The 14,871-nt window shown below is 42.7% G+C and overlaps 1 protein-coding gene across 2 annotated transcripts in view; it reads right to left on the bottom strand.

Moving 5' to 3' along the window:
- Positions 1–14,871, bottom strand: part of VWDE (von Willebrand factor D and EGF domains) — a 94,561-nt gene that overhangs the window by 44,155 nt on the left and 35,535 nt on the right. For both annotated transcript variants that reach the window (XM_069729325.1, XM_069729326.1), the window contains exons 16-22: positions 9,596–9,815; positions 9,383–9,517; positions 8,868–8,990; positions 4,052–4,621; positions 3,169–3,264; positions 2,986–3,081; positions 2,805–2,900 (exon numbers count right to left, since the gene is read on the bottom strand). In XM_069729325.1, the coding sequence (XP_069585426.1) occupies positions 2,805–2,900; positions 2,986–3,081; positions 3,169–3,264; positions 4,052–4,621; positions 8,868–8,990; positions 9,383–9,517; positions 9,596–9,815 (1,336 nt within the window). The remainder of the gene's footprint in view (positions 1–2,804; positions 2,901–2,985; positions 3,082–3,168; positions 3,265–4,051; positions 4,622–8,867; positions 8,991–9,382; positions 9,518–9,595; positions 9,816–14,871) is intronic.

Genomic DNA, 14,871 nt, shown 5'->3' with positions numbered 1-14,871 from the left:
ACCTCCAGAGCTGCACTTGCACTTCACCCTAAGTCCATTTTTCTTTCAGGCACCATATCCATCCTCTTCCTCCTCATTATCAGTGTTCTGGTTGTAGCTAGAGGACAACTGGCTGCAGCAGGAGCCTCCCCCCAATGTCCTGTCTGCAGTAGGAAGAACAATTGCTAAGCCCTGCCCTTTGGAACGGGTGTGGCATCAGCCAGCTATAAATTGAAGGTGGAGCTGATCTCCTGAAGATTAACCCCTGTGTTCACTGCAGGATTCCTACACTGCCATTTTCTGGATTATGCAGAAAATGCTGCAGACTAAAAATTAGTAAGGGCTATTAATTGTTTAATGCTCCTGTAATTCAGCCGCCCCTGGTGCAGGGGTGCAGAACATTTTTTTTAACTTTTTGCATGCTTCAATCGTCTCCATAGGAGACTAAAAGCTGCAGCTGTCTGATTGTCTCTGCTACGTACAGGCGATGATCAGATCGCCTGTACAGTGCCTTGCGGAAGTATTCGGCCCCCTGGAACTTTTCAACCTTTCCCAACATATCAGACTTCAAACATAAAGATACCAAATGTAAATTTTTGGTGAAGAATCAACAACAAGTGGAACACAATTGTGAAGTTGAACGAAATTTATTGGTTATTTTAAATTTTTGTGGAAATTCAAAAACTGAAAAGTGGGGCGTGCAACATTATTCGGCCCCTGTAACTTAATACTTTGTTGCGCCACCTTTTGCTGCGATTACAAGTCTCTTGGGGTTTGTCTCTATCAGTTTTGTACATCCAGAGACTGAAATTCTTGCCCGTTCTTCCTTGGCAAACAGCTCGAGCTCAGTGAGGTTTGATGGAGATCGTTTGTGAACAGCAGTTTTCAGCTCTTTCCACAGATTCTCCGTTGGATTGAGGTCTGGACTTTGACTTGGCCATTCTAACACCTGGATACGTTTATTTGTGAACCATTCCATTGTAGATTTTGCTTTATGTTTGGGATCATTGTCTTGTTGGAAGACAAATCTCCGTCCCAGTCTCAGGTCTTTTGCAGACTCCAACAGGTTTTCTTCAAGAATGGTCCTGTATTTGGTTCCATCCATTTTCTCATCAATTTTAACCATCTTCCCTGTCCCCACTGAAGAAAAGCAGGCCCAAACCATGATGCTGCCACCACCATGTTTGACAGTGGGGATGGTGTGTTCAGGGTGATGAGCTATGTTGCCTTTACACCAAACATATCGTTTGGCATTGTTGCCAAAAAGTTTGATTTTGGTTTCATCTGACCAGAGCACCTTCTTCCACATGTTTGGTGTCTCCCAGGTGGCTTGTTGCAAACTTTAAACGACACTTTTTATGGATATCTTTGAGAAATGGCTTTCTTCTTGCCACTCTTCCATAAAGGCCAGATTTGTGCAGTGTATGACTGATTGTTGTCCTATGGACAGACTGTCCCACCTCAGCTGTACATCTCTGCAGTTCATCCAGAGTGATCATGGGCCTCTTGGCTGCATCTCTGATCAGTCTTCTCCTTGTTTGAGATGAAAGTTTAGAGGGACGGCCGGGTCTTGGTAGATTTGCAGTGGTATGATACTCCTTCCATTTCAATATGATCGCTTGTACAGTGCTCCTTGGGATGTTTAAAGATTTGGAAATCGTTTTGTATCCAAATCCGGCTTTAAACTTCTCCACAACAGTATCACGGACCTGCCTGTTGTGTTCCTTGGTCTTCATGATGTTCTCTGTGCTTCACACAGAACCCTGAGACTATCACAGAGCAGGTGCATTTATACAGAGACCTGATTACACACCGGTGGATTATATTTATCATCATTAGGCATTTAGGACAACATTGGATCATTCAGAGATCCACAATGAACGTCTGCACTGAAAGTAAAGGGGCCGAATAATATTGCACGCCCCACTTTTCAGTTTATTTCCACAAAAAATTGAAAATAACCAATAAATTTCGCTCAACTTCACAATTTTGTTCCACTTGTTGTTGATTCTTCACCAAAAATTTACATTTGGAATCTTTATGTGTGAAGCATGATATGTGGGAAAAGGTTGGAAAGTTCCAGGGGGCCGAATACTTTCGCAAGACACTGTATGTAGGAGAAATGCTCTCTTGCTATGACAACCTTAGAGGTCTACTGGAGACCTCTGGTTGTAATGCCAACCCATCGGTGACCTGCGGTCATATGACGGGGTCACCGATGGGCGGGATTTCTTGGAGCGCTTGCCGGAAGCATGAGATAAATGCCGCTGACCTCGTTACACCACTGCACCTCGGGGCCAGAGCTGATGAGTGCTCCTCTGCCTCAGTCCCAGCGCCACAGTGTTCAAACGTATTCGTGTCTGAAGGACTCAGCAAAACCTTTGATGGGCGACATGCGATGCGCGGGCCGTATGTTGTGCAGCCCTGCGCTAGTGTTAAGCATTTCACCTGTAGCGCCCACTAAAGGGTAAATATGATATTACATGCCACCTAGATAAATGCATGATCACAAGGTCAGATTGCATTCTTTGCAATGACTCTGCTAGGGGAGCAGGGCTCAATAAAGAGAGCTCTGCCTGCTGGATGTGATTTCCACCACTAGAGGGAGCATACTGCAAGCAGAACAGAATAATAATAAAATAGACTCCTACACTCCCCCTAGTGGTGACTTTAAGTAGTCAGAATGTGATAATCTCCACTGCAAGGAAAGTTATAGCATCGATAATGCAAAATAGGATCTGTGACCCCTATAATGACATATTATACCATTAATCAGCACAGTATGTCACATTTATATAATGTCGAGATAACATTACATGACTTACTTGTTTCACATCGGGGTCCAACATAACCAAATAAGCAGGAGCAGACATTCCTGGCCTGACAGACGCCCTCATGTTCACAGGGTGGATCACAGAAAGCTGAAAATAACGTAATAAGTCACACTGACACAAGGCTATATACATTTTATAAGTAGCGGGAAAAGTCTTCCAAGTGGATAGTCACCTTCTTCGCAGGTGGCCCCCGCGTAGCCGGGCGCACACTCGCACACGTTGGGTCTCGCACACTTCCCGCGGTTCCGGCAGTCCGGGCGGCACACAGCTGTAGGAGATCAAGGCTCATTAGAAGGAAGCGTTCCCAGCTGTAAACATTCACCGGGATGAATTAGCGCGGGCGGCGGCCGCTTACCCGTCTGGCAGTTGTATCCCGAGTAGCCCGGCTTACATTTACAAACATTCGGAGCGGAGCATTCCATATTCCGTCCGCACGGATGGCGGCAAATTGCTGAGTTACGGAGAAATAAATAATAAATGAATTATCTTTCTACTAAGAGAAGACAAAGCTAAAACGATCTAGAAAAATAGTGAATAGATTTCCTAAATGATCATCGTTTTATTTTGTTTTTAATATTATATATTATTTTTTCTTGACATAACACATATTGTTTTATCACAAAGTGGCCACTAGAGGCAGCATAGAGCTAGTTTTCAATTCGGTAAGCCGGTGAAAATCTGTCTTCACTTGGCTCCCTCTAGTGGTGGCCTCTTCCTGCAGGAATATTAGTATTTATCAAATGTGTGCAAACCTAGAAATAATCTATGTGGTCATGGTATAGAGTGGAGGGTGCAGGTAATGTGTGGTAATGTGCTTCCCACCCATCTCTCCCTTTTCTGTATGGACAGCATGTGACCACTGCAGCCAATCAGTGGCCACAGCAATTGGGTATAATTGTCAAGTGTATTATATGCAGGAAGAGAAGGAGATCGGGAGATGGGAAAACACGGCCAAAGGGAGTGACGAGCAGTGGGGAATCGGAAAGTAAGTATGTAATTTGCTATTTTGTCTCCATCCAGGAACCATACATAAATTTAAAGGAGAGTGACAAACCCCTTTAAGGGGATGTCCCATCTAGGCAAGCTATCACCTAAGTACAGGATAGATGATAATTTGCTGATTACTGGAGGTCCATCCATTGGGATCCCCAACGATCCCAAGTATGGTGCTTACCATGGAGTTGAGGTCACCACTAATCCAGTTATTGTCTAGGGCTCTGCCAATAATGTGTCTTTACCTTTACAAGTCAGCCCATCTCCATAATATCCGTTCGGACACCTTCCACACTTGAAACCTCCATCTGTACTCGGGTCACAATTAACTCCTCGGAAACATGGAGAATCAGCACAGGTGGCCTTCGCTGGAGCTAGGCTGAAGGAGCGTTTCAGCTCTCCCCAACCTTCTGTCCTGTTCAGCAGAGTGGAGACATCTTCTACCAGACGGATCTGCTCTTGGTCACCATTGCTGACTTTGTTTGATATTTCATTAATTTTATTCTTTTTACTAACGGGCTCCTTTGAGATCTTTTCTTGGACATTCGTCTGCTGCCGAGAGATGGAGGTCACACCTCTGCTCATAGGAAACTCATTGGTGGTAGTTCCTCGATATCCAGACCTTGAGGTATGACTGGTGACCCAACCGTTGCGGAGCAGATGAGAAGTTGTTCTTCGACCATTAAGTATCTTGGACAATGTTGTCCTTTTTGGATCGTTCATCGTCATTGAGGATGGAAAGCTTCTGGTTGTTGGCACAATTGATGTTTTTGGCCTTTTCCAATTTTCCATGGGGCTTGGAGCATCGGGAGAACCTTCATTTATACACATTCAACACACATAATTAATATATACGATTTCAAATAAAGAAAAATCTTTCAATTTTGCAAATTTTCAATGATGGAAAATGTACTAAAATTTGCCTTTTAACATAAAGGAGAAGCAGCCCTATGTTCAGCCCCCTTTGGTGCGGTTACGATACTTCCACAGTATATCACAAAAGTGAGTACACCCCTCACATTTTTGTTGATATTTTGTATACCTTTCCATAGGACAACACTAAAGATCTGACACGTTGATACAATGTAAAGTAGTCAGTGTACGACTTGTATAACAGTGTAAATTTGGTGCCCTCTAAATAACTCAACACACAGCCATTGATGTCTAAACCGCTGGCAACAAAAGTAAGTACACCTCTAAATGAAAATGGCCAAAATGTGCCCAAAATGTCAGCTGCCCATTTGCTAATTTTGCGTGGAACGAAATACAAAAAATGTTTTATTTTCCAGGAAGAAGAGTAATAGAGAGAAGAAAAGGAAGGAGAGTAATAGAGAGAAGAAAAGTCAGGAGAGTAATAGAGAGAAGAAAAGGAAGAAGAGTAATAGAGAGAAGAAAAGGAAGAAGAGTAATAGAGAGAAGAAAAGGAAGGAGAGTAATAGAGAGAAGAAAAGTCAGGAGAGTAATAGAGAGAAGAAAAGGAAGAAGAGTAATAGAGAGAAGAAAAGGAAGGAGAGTAATAGAGAGAAAACTCAGGAGAGTAATAGAGAGAATAAAAGGAAGGAGCATAATAGAGAGATGAAAAGGAAGGAGAGTAATACAGAGAAGAAAAGGAAGAGTAATAGATGAAAAGGAAGGAGAGTAATAGAGAGAGGAAAAGGAAGGAGAGCAATAGAGAGATGAAAAGTCAGGAGAGTAATAGAGAGAAGAAAAGTCAGGAGAGTAATAGAGAGAAGAAAAGGAAGAAGAGTAATAGAGAGAAGAAAAGGAAGGAGAGTAATAGCGAGAAGAAAAGTCAGGAGAGTAATAGAGAGAAGAAAAGGAAGAAGAGTAATAGAGAGAAGAAAAGTCAGGAGAGTAATAGAGAGAAGAAAAGGAAGAAGAGTAATACAGAGAAGAAAAGTCAGGAGAGTAATAGAGAGAAGAAAAGTTAGGAGAGTAATAGAGAGAAGAAAAGGAAGAAGAGTAATAGAGAGCAGAAAAGTCAGGAGAGTAATAGAAGAAAAGGAAGAAGAGTAATACAGAGAAGAAAAGGAAGGAGCATAATAGAGATAAGAAAAGTCAGGAGAGTAATAGAGAGAAGAAAATGAAGAAGAGTAATAGAGAGAAGAAAAGTCAGGAGAGTAATACAGAGAAGAAAAGGAAGAAGAGTAATAGAGAGAAGAAAAGGAAGAAGAGTAATAGAGAGAAGAAAAGGAAGGAGAGCAATAGAGAGATGAAAAGGAAGGAGAGTAATAGAGAAGAAAAGTCAGGAGAGTAATAGAAAGAAAAGGAAGGAGAGTAATAGAGAGAACTTAGGAGAGTAATAGAGAGAATAAAAGGAAGGAGCATGATAGAGAGATGAAAAGGAAGGAGAGTAATACAGAGAAGAAAAGGAAGAGTAATAGATGAAAAGGAAGGAGAGTAATAGAGAGAAGAAAAGGAAGGAGAGTAATAGAGAAGAAAAGTCAGGAGAGTAATAGAGAGAAGAAAAGGAAGGAGAGTAATAGAGAGAAGAAAAGGAAGAAGAGTAATAGAAGAAAAGGAAGACGCACAATTGGAAGCTTAAAAGACAACACATAAAATGAAGAAGTGAGGAGTCTTTATTGTAACTAATTAAAGCAATGTAATAACTTCAGAATAACCCATTAAAGAAAAGAATTAGGACTAAGAAGGAGAGAAGTAGAAAATAAATCAATGAGAAACATGAAAGAGTAAAAGATAAAGTACAAAAACAAACTAAAAGAAGATAATGAAAAAGAGAAAGTACTAGCAAAGAGAATAAAAGGAAGAGAAAAATCAGAGAATAATACAGTAGAATAAGATAAAAGAGAAAGAAGTACCGTAGATAAAGTACCGTAGATAAAGGAAGAGAAAAAAGAGAATAAAGAGGAGAAGCAAGAGATGAAGATAAAGGGAGGAAAGAAGTGAAAGAGGAAGAAAGAAGAGAAGACAGAAGAAAATACAGAATTAGAAAAAGATGATGAATGATATAAATAAGACGAATAAATATAAGAGGAGAGGAAGAATATTAGAATCAATGGAATGGAGGTGTACGGTGACGAAGAGGGATGGGAGGAGATTCTTTGGCAGAACAGAATTTGTCCATGTAGTTGATGGTTTTTTGGTCTGATGGTCACCACCATTTTTTATGCTCTCGGAGACTTCATCATTTAATTCTCTCTTGAACAGTGATTTTTTTTCGATGACTGTACATTAGCCGCAGAGTACATTATGTATAAGGATTCCTGTGTGTTCCATTATTCCCTGCCGGGATCATATAAACATTCTATGCGCTGCTCCACTTTACAGCATCGCGGAAGAATGTGGCAAAACATTCAACTAATGGACAGAATATAATTCATTAGCTGCTTCAGCAAATTAACACTCATTTATTATAACTTTATGGCTGCAATTATCCCGGTAAATGGTCCGTGCCGCGGTGGTCTGCAGCTCCTCCGCACGTCACGTGCACCGCTTACATTACATCTATCGTGTGTCATACGTCTACTATGTGCCGTGCTTCCACCAGAGCAAGCGGAGCTCGACACCCAGCGACGGCAATCGGAGGATGGGATCGTTTCGTCTTCTCCATATGAACATGGAGGCAGTTTTTTTTACTTGCTTGCACTACGGCCTGAAAAGCAATTTTGCAATAGGGTTTTGTTATAGATGATAGACTGATTTCTACAGCTTTTACGTATCCCTGTACATAGGTGATGAGTAAATTACTCGTAAGCTTGTTCTGAAGGCAGGGTCGTCCCTAACTAGAGAAGAGCCAAGCTCCTGAAATGTTCACTTTTCAGATTTGCCATCACCTTTTCCAAGTTGAAAGTGCCCCGATTGCTGTGAAATATCTCCTGAACATAGAGCGTAATAAGAAGAGAGAAAGGGTTAATAATAATAAAATACATTAAAGGGAACTTTGTGAAAAACATAAAATGTGCCTAAGTACTAACATGCAGGTAATTGTTACCTATCTGCCTGTTGTGCCCGGCACCGTTCTTCGCCATCACAGACCGCTCCTGCCAGCGATTCAGCTACCTCTGCTGATGCCACGTAGACAGAGTGGCATTTCATTTTCCACCCTGTTCTGTCAACAAACCGGGACTTTCGATGTCATTCTGATCGACATCCGGCTCCCTAGTTAGATAGCGGGAATCCAGCTGTTAATCAGAATGATGTCAGAAGTTCTGCACTGTCAAGAGAGCTGAGCAGAAAAGAAGCCTCTCCTGTGTCAACAGGACCTCTATAGAAACAGCTGAATCGCCGGCAGGATCCTGAGGATGAACGGCGCCGGGCACAACAGGCAGGTAAGTAGCAACTACCTGCCTGTCAGTGTTTAGGCACATTTTTTGTTTTTCACAAAGTCCAGGATATCCCCTTTAAATCCATCTTTCGTAAGCCCTCACTGATCCTAACGCTCTGTCCACCACCGCAGCTTCATGGTCAACCGAGCTAGCCTTTGATAAATTCTAGCACTGAGGCCAGTGATGGGCCTCATACAGTTACATGGAGGGGTCACACGTGTCACTGATGTGTGTCGTTCATGTCTTCATATTGGAAGGGAGCGCCGGAAAACCCAAAGACTGGCATATGGAATCTGGGTTCTGCGGTGGAGGCAATGTAAAGACAGGTGAGGAACTAGGACAGAAGAGTATGACGTATCCTATTATTTGAACCCCATTTTGGTAGCAAGGTGGGAAATTGGTAACAAATATGAATAGTTACAGATGGATTCATTCATCTCCACCTGTGCCATATCTCTCTTCTCTAAGCCGATTTATCACCAGTTGAAAGATGTAAGAGTTACAGATTGTGACGTCAGATGAGTCTCATTCTGCAGCCTGTTATGCACAGTGATACACGGAGGCTGCAGAAGCCGAACAGTGCAACATTTGGAATTACACCCTATTACTAAACTGCTTTAAAGCAAAAAAATGAAATGCAAAAAATGCTGCCCAAATCCTATAGGGTCATAATACACAGAATTTTGTGAAGGATGTGAACAGAGAAGAAGTCGAAAAATAAGAAGTTTTAGAAAAAGTATGGATGCACTGGAGGGAATAAAAGATGGTTACTCACCATGTACATTAGATTGGGGGTGAATATTCTCCTCCTCATTTTGACTTTTTCTTTCGTCGCTGTATAAATTATGATTCGCAGGGATCACAGTTTTGGGGCTTTGAGTTGTCAGAATTATTTGCACTGGATGATAAAAGAGAACAACAGCGTACAGGTGACATTGCTGAGTTTGTTCATCACGTCGTCCTTGGTTGTTTTTGAATTGGAAGATTTGGATAAAATGAAAATAAGTCTTAATGTCGGGTCTGTGCTTACTGTCAGTGAATGGAAACATTCTGGTTAATATCCACAAGATGCAAAGTCGTCCAGAAAAAAAGTGTCGAACTCTCAGATGTTGGAGTGGTTATAATATATCAATCTATGTACTGACAGCAAGCAGAGATCTTGAAAATGTTAGAAAAAACATTAAGCTTCAGTTGGGTAAAAACTGAAATCGCCTTTGACAAAAATACAAAAGTTGCATAACCGACAAGAATGTCCAGCGCTGACAGATAGTGGAGGAATGACTTAATTACCGCATATTCTTCCGTCTCCTTCATACCCGTCAGGACATGAGGCGCAGGTGTACGAGCCGACATTATTTGTACAGGATACTCCAGGGTGACACGGGGCGGACAGGCACTCATCCACATCCTCCTCACAGCCTCCACCTGCGGGCAAACAAGTGATTGACAGCTCGGGTTATGCCAAACCAATCATTAAGGGAATAATTGCTCAGGACTCTTTACCTTTAAGACCCGCAGGGCATTCACAGTGATAGCTATTGACCCGGTCCACACATCGTCCTGCGCGGCACGGACCAGACTGGCAATCATCAATGTCAGACTGACAGCTGTCTCCTTCATATCCGGGGGCACAAACACAGAGAAATTCTCCTTTCCCGGGAGGGAAATTAACATTGGCCATACAAGATCCGCCATTCAGGCATCCGCAGGCTTTAACAAGTACCTAGAAATAACAATTAGTGAAACAGCAATACATAATCATTGGAACAACTCAATTGTATATTATTATTATTATACATTTTTATAGCACCATTTATTCCATGGCGCTTTACATGTGAATACGGGGCAAATATAGACAAACATGAGCAAAAAACCAGGCACACAGGTAGATAAGGAGGGAGGACCCTGCCCGCGAGGGCTCACAGTCTGCAGGGGATGTGTGAGGATACATTAGGAGAGGGTAGGGCAGGTTGTGCGGCGGTTCAGTAGGTTGAGGATCACTGCAGGCTGTAGGCTTGTCGGAAGAGGTGGGTCTTCAGGTTCTTTTTGAAGGTTTCTATGGTAGGCGAGAGTCTGATGCAGGGCCGGACTGGGACTAAAATTCAGCCCTGGCATTTGAAGGTACACACGCCCACTTGTCACATGGTGACTGTATAATATCTTTGTACACTTGTAGGTTACAAGAAGTGAGTGGAGTGTAACACGACTATATAACATATAATCACAGCTGTATCCAGCATTACAGCTCAGTCCTATTTATTGCTTTTAGTTGCAGTACCAAGAAAAGCCGCTACTTTACCTACATAACTGGATCTCGTAGATAATGAAGGGATTGTGGAACCTCATTCTGATGCTCCATAAACTTTGCCTACAGCCTCTTTTGGTTCCGCTGCACAGCACGAGACCCGGTGACTCTGAAGACCGGTGACATCAGTAATGTCACCACTCTTCAGATATTCCGGGTCTTGCGCTGAGCTCAGCGACTGTGAAGAGCGGTATTGTTACGGCAGTCACCGCTCTTCAGAGTCGCTGGGTCTCGCCAGGTCTGGGCTAGTAGTGGGGGAGTCTGATAGACACCTCTCCATTACTTACACCAGGGATTGATAGCAGCTGACATTACGCAGCTGACATCAACCCTAAAAATCATTACACATACCAGAATTAAATGCTCTGGCAGCTGGGAAAAGGAGTAGAATTAGCGCTATTCCCAGGCGGCGGGTGCTAACTACAACTGTCATTATCCTTGCCTGGTCTCCCTGCGAAGCATTTCTGCTGTATTTACATGCGCTGATCTCAGGCCGCTAAACGAGTGTGATCGACAATACTGAAGTCGTTCGCTTGTTTCCCGGCCTCTTTACACCAACTGAGAAAGAATGAAGGGAACAGAACAATCACAATTAGATCACTCTGTCCTCTACAATATCATGTTATCAGCAGCAAAACTACAGTTTACACCGGCGATGTGCTGCTGAGAACAAGGATTTCTGTTCCCACATAAACAATCCAATCACTCGATGAATAGGCAGCATTTTGCTTGTTTAGTATAATACACCCCATAGTCCTCCATTTATTATAATGTGCACCTCAGTCCTCCATATAGTATAATACACTCCTCAGTCCTCCATATAGTATAATACACTCCTCAGTCCTCCATGTAGTATAATACACTCCTCAGTCCTCCATATAGTATAATACACTCCTCAGTCCTCCATATAGTATAATACACTCCTCAGTCCTCCATATAGTATAATACACTCCTCAGTCCTCCATATAGTATAATACACTCCTCAGTCCTCCATATAGTATAATACACTCCTCAGTCCTCCATGTAGTATAATACACTCCTCAGTCCTCCATATAGTATAATACACTCCTCAGTCCTCCATTTAGTATAATACACCCCTCAGTCCTCCATATAGTATAATACACTCCTCAGTCCTCCATATAGTATAATACACTCCTCAGTCCTCCATGTAGTATAATACACTCCTCAGTCCTCCATATAGTATAATACACTCCTCAGTCCTCCATATAGTATAATACACTCCTCAGTCCTCCATATAGTATAATACACTCCTCAGTCCTCCATATAGTATAATACACTCCTCAGTCCTCCATATAGTATAATACACTCCTCAGTCCTCCATATAGTATAATACACTCCTCAGTCCTCCATATAGTATAATACACTCCTCAGTCCTCCATATAGTATAATACACTCCTCAGTCCTCCATATAGTATAATACACTCCTCAGTCCTCCATATAGTATAATACACTCCTCAGTCCTCCATGTAGTATAATACACTCCTCAGTCCTCCATATAGTATAATACACTCCTCAGTCCTCCATTTAGTATAATACACCCCTCAGTCCTCCAAATAGTATAATGCACTCCTCAGTCCTCCATATAGTATATAAGTCACCAATAGACAACTATACCACATATTAAGGGAAAGTAAGATATTATTAGATGTATATGAAATATTTTTATAATTTAAATATCCCATGTGGAGACCCTATATTACGGACACATCCATAGACTACAAAGCTAATTCCCATAGGGAAAAGATGATGTACCAGTCCACTATAAAAAGTATAAATCCTTTATTAGAAACTTTAAAATACACAAAGAGACAAAATCAGGTGTGTGGAAGTCACAAACTGAAAACAATAAAATAACACCAGGGGCCCCACCCCCCACCAGTCAACCCACCACATATAAAGATCCAAATAGCATGCTGTAACCTATAAACGGCCAGAAAATGGTACATATGTACCTCCGATCAAAGGCACATGGGCTAATAGTACATATCCCTCCTCCTAATTATAACGGGATTTTTTCAGCGTTGGCCCGTACATGTCCAAACCAGGACAAATAGTCACAAATAGGTAATGTAGGACAAATAGTCACAAATAGGTAATGTGGGAATATCCACCTATTTATAAAGCCATATATAACGTGACTATAATAATACCATTATTTTAAACAGGCCCAAACCTTAAGGGTTAATGCCCATGTCCTACTGATCCGCCATATAATAATATGTGCAACTATGCAATAAACCCAAGCCTACAGTACAAATGGTTACCAAGTACTTACATCACGCCAATAATAGTGGGAGAACCAGGGGGGGTGAGTGCCCGCCCCAACGCGCGTTTCGGTCCGTTCCTTCGTCAGGGGGCATATAGTATAATACACTCCTCAGTCCTCCATATAGTATTATACACTCCTCAGTCCTCCATATAGTATTATACACTCCTCAGTCCTCCATATAGTATAACACACTCCTCAGTCCTCCATATAGTATTATACACTCCTCAGTCCTCCATGTAGTATAATACACTCCTCATAGACCTCCATATAGTATAATACACTCCCCATAGTCCTCCATATTAAAATACACTGCAATTCCTCCATATAGTATAATACACTCCTCAGTCCTCCATATAGTATAATGTACTGCCACAGTCCTCCATATAGTATAATACACTCCTCAGTCCTCCAAATAGTATAATACATTCCTCATAGTGCTCCATATAGTATAATGCAGCCCACATATAGTATAATGATGCCACCCCAGAGTATAATGCAGCCACCCCACAGAATATATTGTAGCCCCGAGTATAATGTAACGCCCCAGAGAATATAATGCAGCCCCCTCATATAGTATAATGCAGCCCCTGCATATATAATATATGGTAGCCCCCTCAAAGAACATAATGCAGCCCCCCATAGAATATAATGTAGCCCCTCCATAGAATATAATACAGCCCCCATAGAATGTAATACAGCCCACCTCCCCATAGAATATAATAGAGCCCTCATAGAATATAATGTAGCCCCCATAGAATGTAATACAGGCCCCCATAGAATGTAATACAGCCCTCCCCCATAGAATGTAATGCAGCCAGCCCCATAGAATGTAATGCAGCCAGCCCCCATAGAATGTAATGCAGCCAGCCGCCATAGAATGTAATGCAGCACAGCCCCCATAGAATGTAATGCAGCACAGCCCCCATAGAATGTAATGCAGCACAGCCCCCATAGAATGTAATGCAGCACAGCCCCCATAAAATGTAATGCAGCAATGCCCCCATAGAATGTAATGCAGCACAGCGCCCATAGAATGTAATGCAGCACAGTCCCCATAGAATGTAATGCAGCCCGGCGCCCATAGAATGTAATGCAGCACAGCCCCCATAGAATGTAATGCAGCCAGCCCCCCATAGAATGTAATGCAGCCACCCCCCCATAGAATGTAATGCAGCCAGCCCCCCATAGAATGTAATGCAGCCAACCCCCATAGAATGTAATGCAGCACAGCCCCCATAGAATGTAATACAGCCAGCCCCCCATAGAATGTAATGCAGCCAGCCCCCCATAGAATGTAATGCAGCACAGCCCCCATAGAATGTAATGCAGCCAGCCCCCCATAGAATGTAATGCAGCCAGCCCCCCATAGAATGTAATGCAGCACAGCCCCCATAGAATGTAATACAGCACAGCCCCCATAGAATGTAATGCAGCACAGCCCCCATAGAATGTAATGCAGCACAGCCCCCATAGAATGTAATGCAGCACAGCCCCCATAGAATGTAATGCAGCACAGCCCCCATAGAATGTAATGCAGCAAAGCCCCCCATAGAATGTAATGCAGCACAGCGCCCATACAATGTAATGCAGCACAGTCCCCATAGAATGTAATGCAGCCCAGCACCCATAGAATGTAATGCAGCACAGTCCCCATAGAATGTAATGCAGCACAGCCCCCGTAGAATGTAATGCAGCCAGCCCCCCATAGAATGTAATGCAGCCAGCCCCCCATAGAATGTAATGCAGCACAGCCCCCATAGAATGTAATGCAGCCAGCCCCCCATAGAATGTAATGCAGTCAACCCCCATAGAATGTAATGCAGCACAGCCCCCATAGAATGTAATGCAGCACAGCCCCCATAGAATGTAATGCAGCCAGCCCCCATAGAATGTAATGCAGCACAGCCCCCACAGAATGTAATGCAGCACAGCCCCCACAGAATGTAATGCAGCACAGCCCCCATAGAATGTAATGCAGCACAGCCCCCATAGAATGTAATGCAGCAATGCCCCCATAGAATGTAATGCAGCACAGCCCCCATAGAATGTAATGCAGCACAGCCCCCATAGAATGTAATGCAGCACAGCCCCCATAGAATGTAATGCAGCACAGCGCCCATACAATGTAATGCAGCACAGTCCCCATAGAATGTAATGCAGCCCAGCACCCATAGAATGTAATGC

Source organism: Ranitomeya imitator, chromosome 6, assembly GCF_032444005.1.
Source record: "Ranitomeya imitator isolate aRanImi1 chromosome 6, aRanImi1.pri, whole genome shotgun sequence".
In the NCBI taxonomy this organism is placed as follows: domain Eukaryota; kingdom Metazoa; phylum Chordata; class Amphibia; order Anura; family Dendrobatidae; genus Ranitomeya; species Ranitomeya imitator.
This window is presented reverse-complemented; position numbering and strand designations above follow the sequence as displayed.